Raw genomic sequence first — 17,864 nt, forward strand, 5'->3', positions numbered from 1 at the left:
TGGGAAAGGAACCACTCACTCAAATCCATAAAGCACAATGAGTACCATATAAAAAAACACCAAGGAGGAATATCCTGAGACACATATTAATCAAACTGACCAAAATTAAAGACAAAGACAGAATCTTGAAAGCAGCTAGGGAAAAGAAACAAATAACATACAAGGGAACCCCAATAAGGCTATTGGCAGATTTTCCATCAGAAACTCTGCAGTCCAGAAGGGAGTGGCATGATATACTTAACGTGATAAAAGGAAAAAACCTCCAACCAAGATTACTTTACCCAGCGATGCTCTCATTCAGACTTGAAGGAAAAATCAAAACCTTCACAGATAAGCAAAAGCTGAGAGAATTCAGCAACACTAAACCAACCTTACAACAAATACTAAAGGAAACAAAAATACCATAAGTGACAAGGCTCACCAGTAAAGGTACAGATACAGTAAAGATACAAAATCATCCACGCACAATTATGCCACCACAATCAGAAATCGTGAGAAGAGGTGGGTACAAATGCAGGACACTGGAGATGCACTTGCAGTTAAGAGAACAACAACTTAAAACAATCTCATGTATCTATATAGAGAGTCTTACATCAAAACTTCAGAATAACTGCAAACCAAAAATCTACAATTGATACACAAAGAAAAATCAACTCAAATACAACACTAAAGATAGTCATCAAACCACAAGAGGAGAGAACAAGAGAAGAAGGGAAGAAAAAAGAGCAAGAAAAACAAATCCAAAGCAATTAATAAAATGGCAAAAAGAACATACACATCAATAATTACCTTAAATGTTAATGGACTAAACACCCCAACCAAAAGACATAGACTGGCTGAATGGATACAAAAACAAGACCATGTATATGCTGTCCTCAAGAGACCCACTTCACTTCTAGGGACACATACAAATAGAAAGTTAGAGGATGGAAGAAAATATGCCAACGGGAATCAAAAGAAATCTGGAGTAGCAATACTCATATCAGACAAAATAGTCTTTAAAATGAAGAATATTTTAAGGGACAAGGAAGGTCACTACATAAGGATCAATCCAAGAAGAAGATGTAACAATTTTAAATATCAAAGCACCCAACAAAGATTCACCACAATATATAAGGCAACTGCTAACAACCTTAAAAGGACAAATCAACAATAACACAATGATAGTGGGGGACTTTAACACTCCACTTACAGCAATGGAAAGATCATCCAGACAGAAAATCAATAAGGAAGCACAGGCCCTGAATGAAGCATTAAACCAGATGGACTTCACTTATAGGACATTCCATCCAAAAGCAACAGAATCCACATTCTTCTCAAGTGCACATGGAGCATTCTCTAAGATTGATCACATCATGGGCTACAAATCCAACCTCGGTAACTTTAAGAAAATTTAAATCATATCAAGCATCTTTTCTGACCACAACGCTATACGACTTGAAATCTACTTCCTAGACTCTAACACAATGCCATTATAAAAGTCCATTTGGATGCTTAAGTACTGGAGGTCTTTTCGTCAAATCAGAATAGAATACTTAACAAATTAAAATAATGGAAACAGAGCATCAGAAATAGGTTCATTTTTTGAGGATGATCTACAGAATTTGAGGGAGTGTCTGTTGTGGTGCTGTGGAAACGAATCCCACTATCTGTGAGCATGTGCGTTTGATCCCTGGCCTTACTCAGTGGGTTGAGGAACTGGAGCTGCCCTGAGCTGTGGCATAGGTAAGCAGCTGTAGCTCTGATTCGACCTTTAGCCTGGGAACTTCCATATGCCATGGGTTCAGCCCTAAAAAAGCAAGAAGAGAAAAGAAAAAAAAAAAAAGGAAAAAAATTATTTGATTCAGGGTTCTTAATTCAGCTCCTAAAGCCAGATCTCCTCCCCCTCTACAACCTATCCTATTAATGATTAATTACTTTTAAAAAGGCCTACGTAAAGAACTTGGCCCAGCATTTTATTCATAAAGGGGTGCACTAGTGGTGGAGGAACATTATATTAACGAAGGGAAATGACAGGAATTATTCCTTTCCTGTGTCAATGTCAATCTAATTCCCAGAAGTCTTTAGAGAGACAGACTTTAGGAGTCAAAGCAGAATAAATCAATTTAGCCTGCTTGGGTTATTAGCACAATTAATGAAACTTTGGAAAAATTTTAATGATTGGTAAGTGCCCTGCTTTATCATGGGCTAAAATAAAACAATAATAGAGAAATAGATTTCACTTTCATACTGATCAAGACTCAACAGGCAAGTCTCTTGCCTATTCCAGGTACTGGGAATCTATAAAGCCTAAAAAAGGATTTGGGGTCATGTTGTGATCCTCTTCAAAAGTTTATAAAAGTAGTATTTTCTAGAAAAGAACTAGTAAAAGAATTAATCTTCATTTTGCTTGCTGAATGGAGACCTAATTGCAGCCTTCTTCATAAGTCCTTCTCAACTTTTAACCCGCAAGCTTTTACTTAAAAGTTTTTGCTCTGAATTAGTGCCACATGGAAAAATATTGTACTTAGTAACTTGAAAACTTCTTGAGGCAAATTTCTATTCACAATAACATTGTAATGAATTGATGCTCAGTCAAGTTGGATTGACTGATTGCTTAATTGGTTTTATAAATATCAACAGATATCGTTTGTAGAGTGTTACAGGAAATGTAGCAAGATGAAAAAAGCTAAAATTTGGTGCAAGTAGAATTCATACCCCAGCTTAAACATTTATAGCTTATGATATTTAGTGCATATTACTTGCCCTAAACCTTAGACACTCAGTTTCCCCCATCTTTCATAGTTGTGCTATATTAAGTGGGATGTTGTTTTTAAATTATAGGGTGCTTGGAATATAGGAAGGCTTTAATAACTAGAGACAGTGGATCTAAGTTTGGGGATGTGGAACTAGGTTTATGTATAAGGGAAATATGGGTTTCCACACAAATCTTTGCAAACGAAGCAAATGACAAGAGGTTAATCTCCAAAATATGCAGTCATCACATACACTTTTATATCAAAAAGCAAACAACTCAATCAAAAATGTTCAGAACATCTAGACATTTATCCAAATACTACAGACAAATGGCCAAAAAGATACTCAACATCACTAATTAGAGAAATGCAAACCAAAACTACAAAGAGGTATCACCTCACACTAGTCAGAATGGTCATCATCAAAAAGTCTACAAACAATACATGTTGGGGAAGGTGTGGAGAAGAGGGAACCCTCTTACATGTTGTATGAATGTAGGTTGTTACAACCACTGTGGAGCATAGTGAGAAAGTTCCTTAAAAAACTAAATATAGAACTACCATACAATCCAGTGGTCCCACTTTGGGGTATATACCTGGAAGAAACATACTTATAAAGGATACATGCACCCGAATGTTCTTTGCAGTAATATTTACAATAACAAAGACACAGAAGCAACCTAATTGTCCATCAGCAGAGGACTGGATAAAAAAGATGTGGTACGTACTTTCAATAGAATATTACTCAGACATAAAAAGAGTGATGCCATTTGCAGCAACCAGCATGGACCTAGAGATTATCATATACTAAGTGAAATAAGTCAGATAAGCACAGATACCATATTAGATCACTAATATGTGGATTCTGATAAAAATTACACAAAAGAACTTATTCATGAAACAGAAACAGACTCAAAGATTTCAAAACCAAACTATGTTTACCAAAGGGTAAATGTTGGGAGGAGGGATGGATTGGGAGGCTGGGATTGGCATATACCTATTACTATATACAAAATCGATGGGTAACCAGGACCTGCCATATATAGCACAGGGAAACATTCAATATTCTCTGATAGCACAGAGAGAGAAAGAAATATATGTATATGTATATATATATATATATATATATATATACACACACACACACACACACACACACACATATACATGGCTGATTCACTTTGCTGTACACCTAAAATTAACACAACAGTGTAAGTCAACTATACCCCAATAAAATTTATTAAAAAATGGATGTTATGGGGTAATGATCTAAATACTTGGTAGTACAGCTCTCCTAAATAGGTGCTCCTGGGTCTATTGGAGGTGTAACAGATCTGAAGGCAGGTGATTTAATTGGGTGACTTTTCAAGGTTCATTTCTACTCTGTTTCCAGGGAGCACTTTGAATTTATCAGGAGACCAGCTCTTTACAAGGCTACTAAACAAGTAACTTCTCATGATTCCCATGCCCATAAAACCAAAGATTAAACAGTCCCATCCCAACAGACATAAAAATACTTTGTAAGAGCTGCAGGAAAGCAATATCAAAGGAAAATGAATAGATAAGATCAACAAAAGAAGAAATAAAGTACAATGAAATCAAACAATTTAATAGGCCCATTTTGCAAAGCATAAAGCAAAACTAGTCAATGACAGAATTTTATTTTTGTAAGCATTAAACACACTTTCAAACAACTTAATATTAGGAATAGCCCAGCACTAAGAATGACAAGGAAGACACCACTTACCAGATGGCCTAGTACTGTCATTAACACGTGTCCAGAATGGAAGTCCACTGTCTCTGACCACTGCAAGCAAACCTCTGAGCTTTGCTTTTCTGGATGACGTCACCAGAAAAGTGAGCAAGTTCATGTAGGTGATCATTTCAGGGAAAGAGCTAGTTGTAGAAGTGTGGAATGAGGGCTCATTAAGGCTCTCACCCAACCAATCTTAAAGGCACTGCCAGCTCTCAGTGGAGGGACTAACATTGACTTCTCTGCCCTGCTCCCTCTGTGCTCTGCAGTCCCTTTGCCACCCCACACCTCACTTTTCATTCCCAGCAGGTGTGCCTGCCACTCAGCATCATCATTAGTTGTAGTGCATATTAGAACAGACATCTTTTCAGGAACCACAAGAGACCTATGGGTCAACAAGCTGCAGAAAGAGATGGAGAGGGAGAAAAAAGGGGGAGGGAGAGAAGAAATAGTGACAATTTCTGCTGCACCAAATCAGCCTCACCTTGCAGGAACAGACAGAACACCTGTCTTCTTTCAAAGTCCACACCTGCCCATTTCGCTTCAATCCTCCTTCGTGGGGGCAGTCACCAGAGCAGGAGGGCCCAGAGGGACAGAGGCAGTCAAAGCCCCCTGCCAGGTTGATGCAAGCAGAATCATTCCAACAGGTATGAGTTCTTAAGGCACATTCATCAATATCTGCAATAAAGAAAGTATGGAGCTTTAGACTCCAGTCAAGATGATTATTAGAAAGTAATAATCACAATAGTACTAGTTAATATTGAGTTTTTATCTTGTGCCAAATACTATGCTATGCTGTTCACATGCATTCTCTCATTTACTCTGCAAGGCAGCTCTGTGTAGGAGAATCTTTTCTTATATCTATTTGCCAAATAATTGAGCTGAGACTCATACAGGTTTGATAACATACCAATGTCATATAGCTAATAGTGATGAGTCTGGGATCCAAACCTAAAACAGTCAGACTCTAATTGCTAAATTATCCTGTAGCAATTCTGAACTGGTTTTAGGATATTCTCAAGAACTACAGCATCCAGAGGCCATAAATACTCCTAATTCATTAGCAGTGTAGATACACCCCATGGAGATCTGGGTCTTTTAGAAAAGGTGTGAATAGATTAGCCCCTGGGTAGGAACAAGTGGGAAATTAGGGCAACCCTGTGGCAATTAGACTGCCCCTAGATCCTGGGGCCAAGGCTGAAAGAAGAGGGAATTATTCTTGGAGGATGCTTTGCCTCATCAAAAACTCACCACCTTAATGGCCAGCAGCATTTTTGCCCACACAAAAAAACATCTCAGAGCTCCAGTTAGGGTCTGGCATGGATGCTGATGAAAGGCATATATATTTTGCTGTTTTTCATTGACAGCAGGTATGTAAGAAAAACATAAATTCAGTAGTCCTCCCTGACATTCAAAGCCTGGGTGACCTTAACATCTCAAACACATAGCTGTCCAGCCTTGATTTGAGTCTTTTCCCTGCAGACAATCTATTATTTCACAAGGCAGCCAATTCTATCTTCGAATAACTCTTTTATATGTGTCTTCCTTAAATGGAAATAAAATATATTATCCAGTAAATTCTGCTTATTGGTACTAGTTCTCAGACCACTTGGGAAAAGTCTACTTAATTTTTCTCATCTGTAACAATATTTAAGCTATTTGAAGACACTGGCCATTTGTCTATCAGGTCATTTTTCTTCTCCACTGAGTAATCTACTGCCAAGTCCTGCAAATATCTTTCAGATGACAATTTTGATTCTAACACATTTTTACGAAAAGTCTGCTATGCACAAGGTTCTTTACACACTGGTGCTATAAATGTTGACAATGACATATAAGACACTGTCCTTGTGAAAATGATAAGATGGAAAACAGCAGTACATATATAGATAACTGTTGGTATAGAAATGGTAGGCTATGGATTGGTAGACTTAACCCCTGTGTTGGTTTACAATAAGAACAGTATAAATTAACTGATTCTTTATCCTAAATTTTATGATAAATATGTATATGATTATATGCACTTGGTTAAGAAGTATGAAACTAACTTAAAAAAATTGTTAGTAGCATTTTCTCTAAAGTGCTCAAAGAAATTAAGTACCCAAAGGCATATTGATTTTGCTACTTTCATATATAAACCATGTCTGGTTTATACATGAAACTATGTATATATGGTTTCAAAGATCTTTTTCACAAGACATGCCTTATAATTGAGAGGTGGAAATAGTTATTTTTAGTTTACAAAAGAAGAAATTAAGTTACAGAGATGGCTAAGTGTTCCCACAGTTAGTATCTGTCAGAGCAAAGATTGTGTTCTGGGCCTTCTGACTGGTGAGCTAGAGTTCTTTCCACCATAGTGTACCAATTGAAGGTCTGAAATCTTCTTTCAGCAGACTAGAATATTCTGTGGTTTTACCTACTTTCAACTAATTTTCCCTCTAGACACTGCAACTCATTTTTTAAAATAAAGTCTTATGTGTATCCTCTTCCATATTTTTATTTTTTATTTTTTGCTATTTCTTGGGCCGCTCCAGCGGCATATGGAGGTTCCCAGGCTAGGGGTCCAGTCGGAGCTGTAGCCACCGGCCTACATCAGGGCCACAGCAACGCTGGATCCGAGCCGAGTCTGCAACCTACACCACAGCTCACGGCAGTGCCGGATCATTAACCCACTGAGCAAGGGCAGGGACAGAACCCGCAACCTCATGATTCCTAGTCGGATTCGTTAAGCACTGTGCCACGACGGGAACTCCTCTTCCGTATTTTTAGCTGAAATTCTGAGAATGATATGATTACGCAAAGTTTGCTAGAATCCCAAGCTCATTCTATGAAGCCACCATCACCCTGATACCAAAACCAGACAAAGATACCATGAAAAAAGAAAATTGCAGGCCAATATCACTGAAGAACATAGATGCAAAAATCTTCAACAAAGTATTAGCAAACTGCATCAAAATATATATTAAAAAGACCATACAACATGATCAAGTAGGATTTTCAATATCCACAAACCTATCAATGTGATATACCTCATCAAACTGGAAAATAAAAACCATATAATCATCCTATTAGATGCAGAAAAAGCTTTTGACAAAATTCAACATCCATTCCTGATAAAAACTCTCCAGAGAGTGGGCACAGAGGGGAACTATCTCAATATAATAAAAGCTGCATATGGAAAACTACAGCAAACATTCTCAGTAGTGAAAAACTGAAAGCATTTCCAGTAAGATAAAGAACAAGACAAAGATGTCTCCTTTCACTACTGTTATGCAACAGAGTTTGTGAAGTCCTAGCCATGGCAATCGGAGTAGAAAAAAATAAAAGGAATCCAAATTGGAAAAGAACTAAAACTACCACTGTTTGCAGATCACATGACATTATACCTAGAAAATCCTAAAGACACTGCGAGAGAACTGGTAAAGCCCTAAAGAGAAATTAGGGAAACCATATCATTTACCATCACATCCAAAAGAATAAAATCCCTAGGAATAAATCTTCCTAAAGAGACAAAAGACCTGCACTCTGAAAACTGTAAGATGGTGATGAAAGAAATGAAAGATGACACAAATAGATGGAAATATATACCATGCTCCTGGATTAAAAAAAATCAATGTCAAAATAACTACCTAAGGAAATCTACAGATGCAGTGCAATGCCTATCAAATTACCAATGACATTCTATACAGAATAGAATGAAACATTTTAAAATTTGTGTGGAAAAACAAAAGACCTGGAATAGTTAAAGCAATATTATAAAGAAAAAACGGAACTGGAGGAATCAGGCCCCCTGGCCTCAGACTATACTACAAAGCTATAGTGATCAAAACAGTATGGTACTGGCTCAAAAACAGAACTATAGATCAATGGAACAGAACAGAAAGCCCAGAAATAAACCTAAACACCTATGGTCAACTAATCTATGACAAAGGAGGCAAGAACATACAGTGGAGAAAAGACAGCCTCTTAAATAAATGGTGCTAGGAAAATTGGACAGCCACATGTAAGAGAATGAGAATATTCTGTGGTGTAGGTCCCAGATGCAGCTTGGATCTGGTGTTGCTGTGGCTGTGATGTAGGCCAGCAGCTGTAGCTCTGATTCGACCCCTAGCCAGGGAACTTCCATATGCATGGGTGCAGCCCTAAAAAGAAAAAGAAAAAAGAAGGAAATTAGAATATTCTCAAACACCATATACAAAAACAAACTCAAAATGGATTAAAGACCTAAATGTAAGATACAATAAAACCCATAGAGGAAAACATAGGCAGAAGGCACTTTGACATATATCACAGCAACATCTTGTTTGATCCACCTCCTAGAATAAGATAATAAAGACAAAAATGAACCAATGGGACCTAATTATACTCAAAAGCTTCTGCAGAGCAAAGGAAGCCATTAAAAAAAAAAGACAAAACACAGAATGGGAGAAAATCTTTGCAAATGATTCCACAGACAAAGGTTTAATCTCCAAAATATATGAACAACTCACACAACTCAACAACAACAACAAAAAATGACCTAACAGAAAAATGGGCAGACCTAAACAGACATTTCTCTGAAGACATACAGATGACCAGCAGGCACATGAAAAAATGCTCAACATCACTAATTATTAGAGAAATGCAAATCAAAACTAAAATGGGGTGCCACCTCACACTAGTTAGAGTGGCCATGATTAACAAGTCAACAAACAACAAATGCTGGAGAGGATGTAGAGAAAAGAGAACCCTCCTTCCACTGTTGGTGGGAATATAAATTGGTACAACCACTATGGAAATCAGTATTAAATGTCTCAGAAAACTAACTATAGAACTACATATGATTCAGCAATCCCATTCCTGGGCATATATCTGGAAAAAAACTTTCATTGAAAAATACATGCAACCTTATGTTCATTGCAGCACTATTCATAATAGCCAAGAGATGGAAACAACCTGAATGTCCATTGACAGAAAAATGGATTAAGAAGATGTGGTACAGATAGACAGTGGAATACTACTTAGCCATAAAAAGAACAAAATGGAGTTCCTGGCGTGCCTCAGAGATTAATGAACCCGACTAGCAACCAGGAGGATGTGGGTTCAATCCCTGGCCTCATTCAATGGGTTAAGAATCCGGCATTGCCATGAGCTGTGGTGTAGGTCTCAGACACGGCTCGGATCCTGCATTGCTATGGCTGTGGTGTAGGCCAGCAGCTACAGCTCGAATTTGACCCCTAGCCTGGGAACCTCCATATGCCATGGGTGTGGCCCCAAAAAGACAAAAAAAATAATAATAATGCCATTTGTAGCAACATGGATAGAACTAGAGACTCTCATACTAAGTTTAGTAAGTCAGAAAGCAAAAGACAAATATATGATATCACTTACATGTGGAGTCTAAAATACAGGACAAATGGTCTAGATACAAAACAGAAATAGATCATGGACATGGAGGGCAGACATGTGTTTGCCAGAGGGAAGTGGGGAGAGAGGGGGACTGACGGGGAGTTTGGGGTTGCTGGATGCAGACTGTTAAATTTAGAACAGATGGGTGATGGTGTCCTGCTGTACAGCACAGGGAACTGTATCCAGTCTCTTGGGTTAGAACCTGATGTAAAATAAAAAAAAAGAATGCGTGTGTATGGGTGGCTGGGTCACTTTGCTGTACAGCAGAAACTGAAGGAACATTGTAAATCACCTATACCTTAATAAAAATTTAAAAAATTTTAAACCATTGTGACTTAATGAGAAGCAAATGACCTATCTCCCTTACGGCTGCATGCACTATATTGGTATAACAATTGGCTTCACAGCAGCAGTACATCACAGCAGACATTAAGATATTCCAATTGTATTTCTAGAAGCTAGTTCACTCCAAGATTTATTTATTTCTTGTCTCTCTCCTACCAATTGTAGCCTCGATCAAAACATTTAGTTAATGAATATTATTCCTCCTTTGAAAACTATAGAAATGACCCAAAATTATGATGCCTAGATTCCAGATCAACCACAATCAGATCTAAGTTACCTCTTCACTATTCCTGGTCATGGCCATGCTGTTCTCAACACAAATGACCATAGGGTGCTCCCATCTAGAAGCCTCTCTCATCCTCCTACTACTCTAATTATTTCCAATTAAAAGTATCACTGAATGTGCAAGCCAGGTGACCCATGTTTGAAACCAAGCTCCTTATTTATTTTTAAATTTAGCCTCTCTCACCCTCATTTATCTCCTGTATAGAAGAGAGATCCAATACCCACCCAATCTACGGTCTTTTGCAAATGTAGATAACATAATAAGTCATCAATTTTTTTCTTGATTTAATGAATGTAAATGATTAAGACCAAGTTCAAGATCTACCTCCTCCGTTAAACATCTCCTAATATGATTCCAGAAATCAGTCACCATCCCTGAACACTCATTGCAATTATGGTTGGATATGGCTTATTGTTTAAGTACATACTACCTTGGAACAATACTAAAGTGATATGTTTGCATTATTCTCATTCCCCAGTTTTTGCTGAAAGTAGCAACTAAAACATTCAGTCTTATACTTCTCTCATCACATTTATAATCTGGTTTGTGTGTCTAGGAGATATAGATAGTAGCACAGATTAGATAGATAGATAGAGGTAGGTTGATCGGTAGGTGGCTCATCACATATATAGTCATAAAAGTTATATTCAGATTTCTTTGAACTCAGCTCAGATCTTCATATTTATCACCAGGACTATTGAATTAATTTCCTATCTGGTCTTAAATGACTCCAGCCACTTCTCACACAAATCCATTGTTTTTGATAGTGGGCAAATTAGAAATATTTGAAGAGACTTTATTTAAAAAGTATTGGTGCCCATGCTCACTACTGCTAGTAAGTGATTTAATTGGTGCAAATTAGGATTCAGATCTCTGGACTCTGTTCAGCCAGATGAAAATCACTGCTCTAAATACCTTACGCAGGGTAGTGGTATTCTAAAAAGCCAATCTGTCCATGTCCTTCCTCTGCTTGCCATTTCTCAGTGGTTCTCTGATGTTTATAACAGAAAATACAAACACTTCAGTTGTTGCCTCTGTCTCTTCCTCTTTCTCTTCAAAAGCAATGGGTAACTTAAAAACAGGCCATAATGTTTCCTGTGCCTGTACCTTGGAATGTGCCTTTTCTTATTTTGGGAGTCCTCTCATCTGCCTCATCTCAACTGTTTATTAGCCTATGTGGAATGAGTCAAGTATAAATTAGTTAACTGATAAGGTAAGCACCTCCTTTCCTATGTGATCTTCTCTCCTATGTGCTTTTCAAAATCAAGTCCAAGCATCACCATCCCTCATTCTACAAGAGAGTCGCCACTTTTTTCTTTCCTGTACCTTATACACAGTACTCTCTTTGCATTCATCTCTCAGGAGTTACATATTTAATATATCCACAGCTTCATAGATAGATGGTGAGCTGCTTGAGGGGAAGGAGTGAATCTTTTTCCTTTTTCTCTTCTTAGTACCAAGGGAAACAAAATATACTGTGGATGTCCATTGTATTTAACTTAATTTACTTAAATCTAAGAAATTTATAGACCAATACTATTATTAAGCCTAATCTCCCCAAAGGTGGTCTTTGCAGTGTTCAATAAATGTAAGGCACACCACAACCCTTCCCTTTAGGGAACACATTTAACTGTTGAGTTTTCATCTGAGAAATCTCTTGGGTCTAGTTCAAAGTACAATAAATACAGAAAATCTTAACCGTGCCGAAATAGGAAGGTCAACTTCCCTCTTCTCTCTTCATTCTAATGTCCTATCAAATGCTTGAGGGGACAAAGACAGAGGAAGACTCATCAACAAATCACTCCAGAATTATCTGGAAGATTAATTTCAACAGATCCACAACCAGTGGCTACAAAAGGATCATTAATTTATGGTCTTCCTTAAAACAATTTCTAAACTGGCAATTAATTTCCGCTTAGAATATGTTTTTTTAAAAAAACATTTGGTTATTTTGCATTTTACAAAGTTGCAAACATATTGGGTGTGATTTCCTCTCATAAATTAAGAAACCTGAGTATTAAGATGAACACACCTAGGGTGCATAGTAAAAACAAGGTGCAAAGCCTGGATTTGTTTTTGCTGCTCCAGAATGAAAGGATTTCACAGCTGAATATAGGACCATATTGCCTACAGAGTTCCATGTAATTGCTTTACTTGTGACACAGAAATCTAATTCTGCTTCCATGCAATTTAACAGATTTATGGAAAGCCAGATGTTAGCAATTATGGAAACCAACATTATTCATATTCTTGGTAATACAGACCTGTTTGCTCTGCACAAAGCCAACTTAATCTATTATACATATCCCAAGGCATTCAAAGGGAAGAGGCACCCTATTTACATATTGCTACTGTTGTTCTCTGCTGAGCAAACACAAAGACATTCACCCATGATACTTACCCAAATCATCAGACAGGCCTCCAATGACAAAGAGGCAATGAAACAAAAATCAGGCAAAATATTCCACATTCAAATCTATAATCATTAAAATGTACTTGTTTTTTTCTTATTGTAAAGAATGGCTTTCTCTGATTTCCTTGTATTTCTCCTTGTAAATTCATTATTTCAATGCTCCATGCTAGGATGAGAACATTTTCAATAAAATCCCATGGCTAGGCTTACATTAGAACTAATTTTCTTTCATTGACATTTTCACAGTTTCTGAAAGCTGTTATTATTGTACTCAATTTTGCTTAAAAAAGTCTAGTTGTGCCTAGACAATCTGCTTTGTTCTTTAATTTAAACTTCTTAGGTTACTTGTGCATGTTAAAAATATATATACAATTCAGAGATTTTTATATCAGCAGCAATCAAACTGATCCCAAACTAGCCTCAAACAATTTTCCTAGCCTTCAAGAAAAGCTGCTCTGCAGAAATTTTAATAGCATAACAACTGTAATGGTACCTGCCTCAGGAGCTGAAATTTCTACAGGTTGATCTCAGAGATCAAGGGAAACATTTTTTTTTTTTTTTCCAGTGGTTTGGTAGCAGTTAGGTCAAGGAGTGATCTTTTTTATTATCCCATATCCTTCCTCCTTTAAAAACTTACACATCACATCCAGACTTACTTTCAAACTCCAAACAGGTGATATGTCAGAAAACAAAATTTAACCTGGGGTTTGAATACCCAGCTGTGTGTTGTGACTTGGAAATCATTACCAGACATTAGTGGCCTGGAAATGAGAACAGACCTCGGGGGTTTATTAATGAAAGACAAGATAGAGCACAGATGCTTCTCCTATAGCTAAAGCAGGGTTTCTTCTCTTACAGTGGCAGAGAGAAAACTACAGGGGAAAATACACATACTGCACATCAGCAAATTAAGTGAAAGAAATAAGTAGAGACAATCTGAGATGGCTTGCAAAATACAAAGCTAATGAAATTTTAAATACAGAAGTTTCAGGCCCAGAACAAGAGAGGTGACAGCCATATGTTATGTGCGCCTGTCACACCACACTCAAATATAATGTTCCCTTTAGAGCACAGACTATCGTGGTGGGGCTGACACATTCAGGACACATCAGAAGACATCCACTAGCATAGTGAGGGGCTCAAACGCATCTCAATTGAACAAAATGTGAGAAGTTCAGCCTGAAAGGTAAAGACTGCAAAAAGAGATCAGTGAGCTATAGCTTAGTCTTTTTGGGGTGCTATCAAGTGTCTCTTAGGAAGAGTTAACTCTTCAGTCTTTGTAGTTCCAGCCTCCAACCCTTCTTGAGTTAAGAAGAAAGTTGCCCCTGTGGTGTTTCTTATTGATCAGTGTATAACTGTATTATTCTCTGTCGAGTTTCCCCATTTTCCTTTAACTGGACAGACTTTCTTTGACCAAAGGAAAAAAATACCTTGTCTCAGCTTACTTTTTCCTTATCTCCTCCCTAGATCCAGGTCTTCTTTCCTAGTATCTACAGCTAGAAGCTCCCTCCTGTATGCATCTTCATCCTCCTAAATGTTTGCAAACTTCCATATGATCCTCTCTTCAGAGCCTAAATCCTGAAGGTTTGCAAAACATCACCCTTTACTTAAATGTTGTTATTGATTATTTCAGTCTAAGAGCTCTCTTCTTGACCCTTGTGGGATATAATATTGCCCTATTCATCACCTCTTCATTTATCCCATCACTAATAATTAATCATCAATCACTTAACTAATTTAATATACTTTTTGGGCATCTACTCTGTGCTAGACAATAGTACTAGAGATTGGGGATGAAAAGGGCAAATAATACAGATACAGATACAGTCCTATTAGTATGGTCCTTAGAGTCTCCTCCCATTTTTTAAGTTATTAACATTTTCTAAGATTCCATTTCTGGTCTTTGCTTCTCCTTCTCCTCAGTGGGAGTCATATAAGATACCAATTTAAAGCTTAAGCTTTGGAATAGCTGTGGATGCAAGGTAACACGACCTTATGTCCCAGTTTGGCCTAGACCCAAGGGATCCCTGAGATAGGTGAATTTCAGTGCTAAAACTGGGAAAATTCAGGCAAATGGGGGGAAGTAAGCCAACTGCATCCCAGCCCCATCCCTGGAACTTATTACCCAACATCTGGAAAATTCACCTAAGTCTCTGAGTCTTAGTCCTTTCATTTGAAAAATGTACATAAAACATACACCCTAGGATAACTTGGTAATTTGTGTAAGCACATAATACAATGATTATCATGTAGGAATCGTTTCAAAATGATTAGCTGCTCTTATTGTTCTTGTTCACATTATTTTCTCTCTCATGGAGTTCATCTTGTCTCATGAATTTCACTGTTCCATCTCTTCACTATATACCTGAGCTCTCATTTGCAGCCAGCCCATACCTTCATATGTTTACTAAGGGATTTCCACTTGAATTTTTTTTTTTTTTGTCTTTTTTCTAGGGCTGTACCTGTGGCATATAGAAGTCCCCAGGCCAAGGGTCGAATTGGAGCTACAGCTGCTGGCCTACACCACAGCCACAGCAATGCCACATCCAAGCCACTTTTGTGACCTGCACCACAGCTCATAGCAACACCAGATCCTTAACCCATTGAGCAAGGCCAAGGATTGAACCTGTGTCCTCATGGATACTAATTGGGTTTGTTACCATTGAGCCATGATAGGAACTCCCCTCACTGAATTTTGAATTCTTACATAAATTCTCATGGATATGATCAGCACTTTGGCCAGCCAAACCCAGAAATGCTAATACTTCAAACTCTTTCTGAGCCCTAATCAGTAAACCTGACATATTAAGTGACTAATATCAAAAGAATATAATTTTCTGACACTCTACAACTTGCTTTCATCACTGACTACATTTTTACAAGTTGTACAAATTTAGGTGTTTCACTGCAGAGAAAGAAAACAGTTCCTTCTAGGTAAGAAAACAAGAGTGGAACACAAGCAGAATAGTCTTTTAAGTTAACCAAGTTGGCTTGCTGTCCACCGTGAATGTCATGCTTTTTTTTTTTTTACTAGTAATTACATCTGTTTAAAACCAGTACAATTCTGGCCAGTGGAGAGAATAAATGAAAAAATCTACAAATATTGAAATACTATCCAAAGAGAATTTTACCGCACAGAGAGGGTACCGTATAGATGCCAACAACCCTAGATTTATGTTTTTATACAACTGCTTATAGGTGGGAGGGTGGAATGTGTGAGAGTTGCATCTGAATCACGAGGAAGTAGAAACAGAGATCTTTTTACAAATTACTAAATGCCTAATACTGGGCTACCCACATTCTATTGTTATAATCATTTTATGTCTAAATCTCTTCACCAAAATTCCACCCTCAAATGAAAAGAGTAATCCCCTGCCCTTTACTTTTATGTTAACTATATGTCTTTTATGTTACCGTGTATGCTTAGCTGGGGAATATAATTTTCTATCTTCCTTATGTATTCAGAATAATAGTCTGCTTTTATTTGTCTTTGTGTTTCCCACAGCACCTATTACAGTGTCTTTCACTAACTTAGACATGCACAAACAGGTGTTAAATTAGAATCTCGTGGAACAACCCTTGTCCTTTGGAGGCTTCAGTTTTCTCTTTAATAAAAGATAGGATCTGTATTAAATACTTTCAACGACCTTGTCCATTTTCATCTTTACATGATTCCTTTACACCTTTGTGGGACTGAGCTTGTACTTCCAGTGTGAGAATATGACTGGTGACAGATGGAGGATAGGATGGAAATAAATGGAAGAACCCAGCTTCAGGAAAACAAGGAGATGTCTTAGAATTAAACCATCTTCTCGGACATTTGCTGTTGATAGAAATATCCCTTGCCTCTCTTAATAAGCATGTGCAAGCGGTTGAAGAGAGGGTAATGAAGGGAGCAGCATGGTTTTCCTGTTTCATTGACACCTTGGCAGTATAACCCTTGGTGACAAATAGGCGTAGGGAATCCAGCCAAGGTGAAAACCAAAACGAACTCTCTAATTTAACAAGTCATTCTCTCAAGCAAGTTGACAGATGAAAAATTATTTCTTCTCTCTTCTATGCCAAGGAAACACCTTAGGCACAGAGAGGTTTCAAAGTAATTTCATTTACTACCAGAAGCATCCTGCAACTTACACAGAAATCAAAGGTCAAACGCCATTGTCAACAGTACAATTCTACAACCAGGTCTCCATCTAAATAACAAGAGATTCAGGTTACAGCCCCTAAGAATTCAAAGACCTTCCATGTCTATTATCTTTTGTCTTCTTTTTGTCTCTGTTTATTATGGTCCCTGACTTCTAGGAAGGGGTCAAACTTTTCCAAAATCTTTGTCCCAGTGGAAGAAAAGTTAAGACATTGATCTAGGACAACAATTTGGGCCACCATGCCAACAGGGGCAGTATCTACAGAGGGGACTGAAACGCTTTTGTGCCCTGTCTTGGATGACTTCTCCTCTTGGATCCTCTTCCTTTCTTCATATTTCATCTCCTAATCAACTAATTTGGCAAAAATAGACTTAGGGCTGCCTCCTGCTTTGAAGGGATATTCTCGGGAAAGATCTTTAGTGGAGTTAAGGGAAAGTTGAGGCAAAGAGTAGGAAATGAACTCACTCTGCTATAGGCTTTGGGGAGGCAAGTTCTATTTATTTTGAATTTGTCTTTTTGTGTTTTTTACCTCAAGAGAGGTAAAACTGTAAGGGCCAAAGCTAGGTTGGTTTCCAAAGAAAAGCAAAGGAGGACGTAGATAAAGGTTCTCTCCTTGCACAAATTCTAGTCAGGCTCCTCTGAGAACTTTTCTTGATTAGATTTCAACCAGGGCCTATAAACACTGCAGACAATTACACAAATAAAGTCATCCACTGCACCCCTTCATATTAGAAATAAAAAAAATTAACAAACACTTGCACTAGTTCCTAACCGCTCCCTAATGACTCCAGCCCGTTTA

General features: G+C 37.7%; 1 protein-coding gene across 4 annotated transcripts in view; it reads right to left on the reverse strand.

Moving 5' to 3' along the window:
- The window catches only part of NELL1 (neural EGFL like 1), a 945,951-nt gene that overhangs the window by 38,258 nt on the left and 889,829 nt on the right, over window positions 1–17,864 (reverse strand). For all 4 annotated transcript variants that reach the window (XM_021085298.2, XM_021085297.2, XM_085011744.1 and 1 more), the window contains one exon: window positions 4,973–5,166. In XM_021085298.2, coding sequence (XP_020940957.1) covers window positions 4,973–5,166 — 194 coding nt within the window. The remainder of the gene's footprint in view (window positions 1–4,972; window positions 5,167–17,864) is intronic.

The sequence above is a fragment of the Sus scrofa genome, chromosome 2 (genome assembly GCF_054392235.1).
Source record: "Sus scrofa isolate SSC_HxYL_T2T_F1_AM1 chromosome 2, Sscrofa_HxYL_maternal_Yorkshire_Landrace_v2.0, whole genome shotgun sequence".
Classification (NCBI taxonomy): domain Eukaryota; kingdom Metazoa; phylum Chordata; class Mammalia; order Artiodactyla; family Suidae; genus Sus; species Sus scrofa.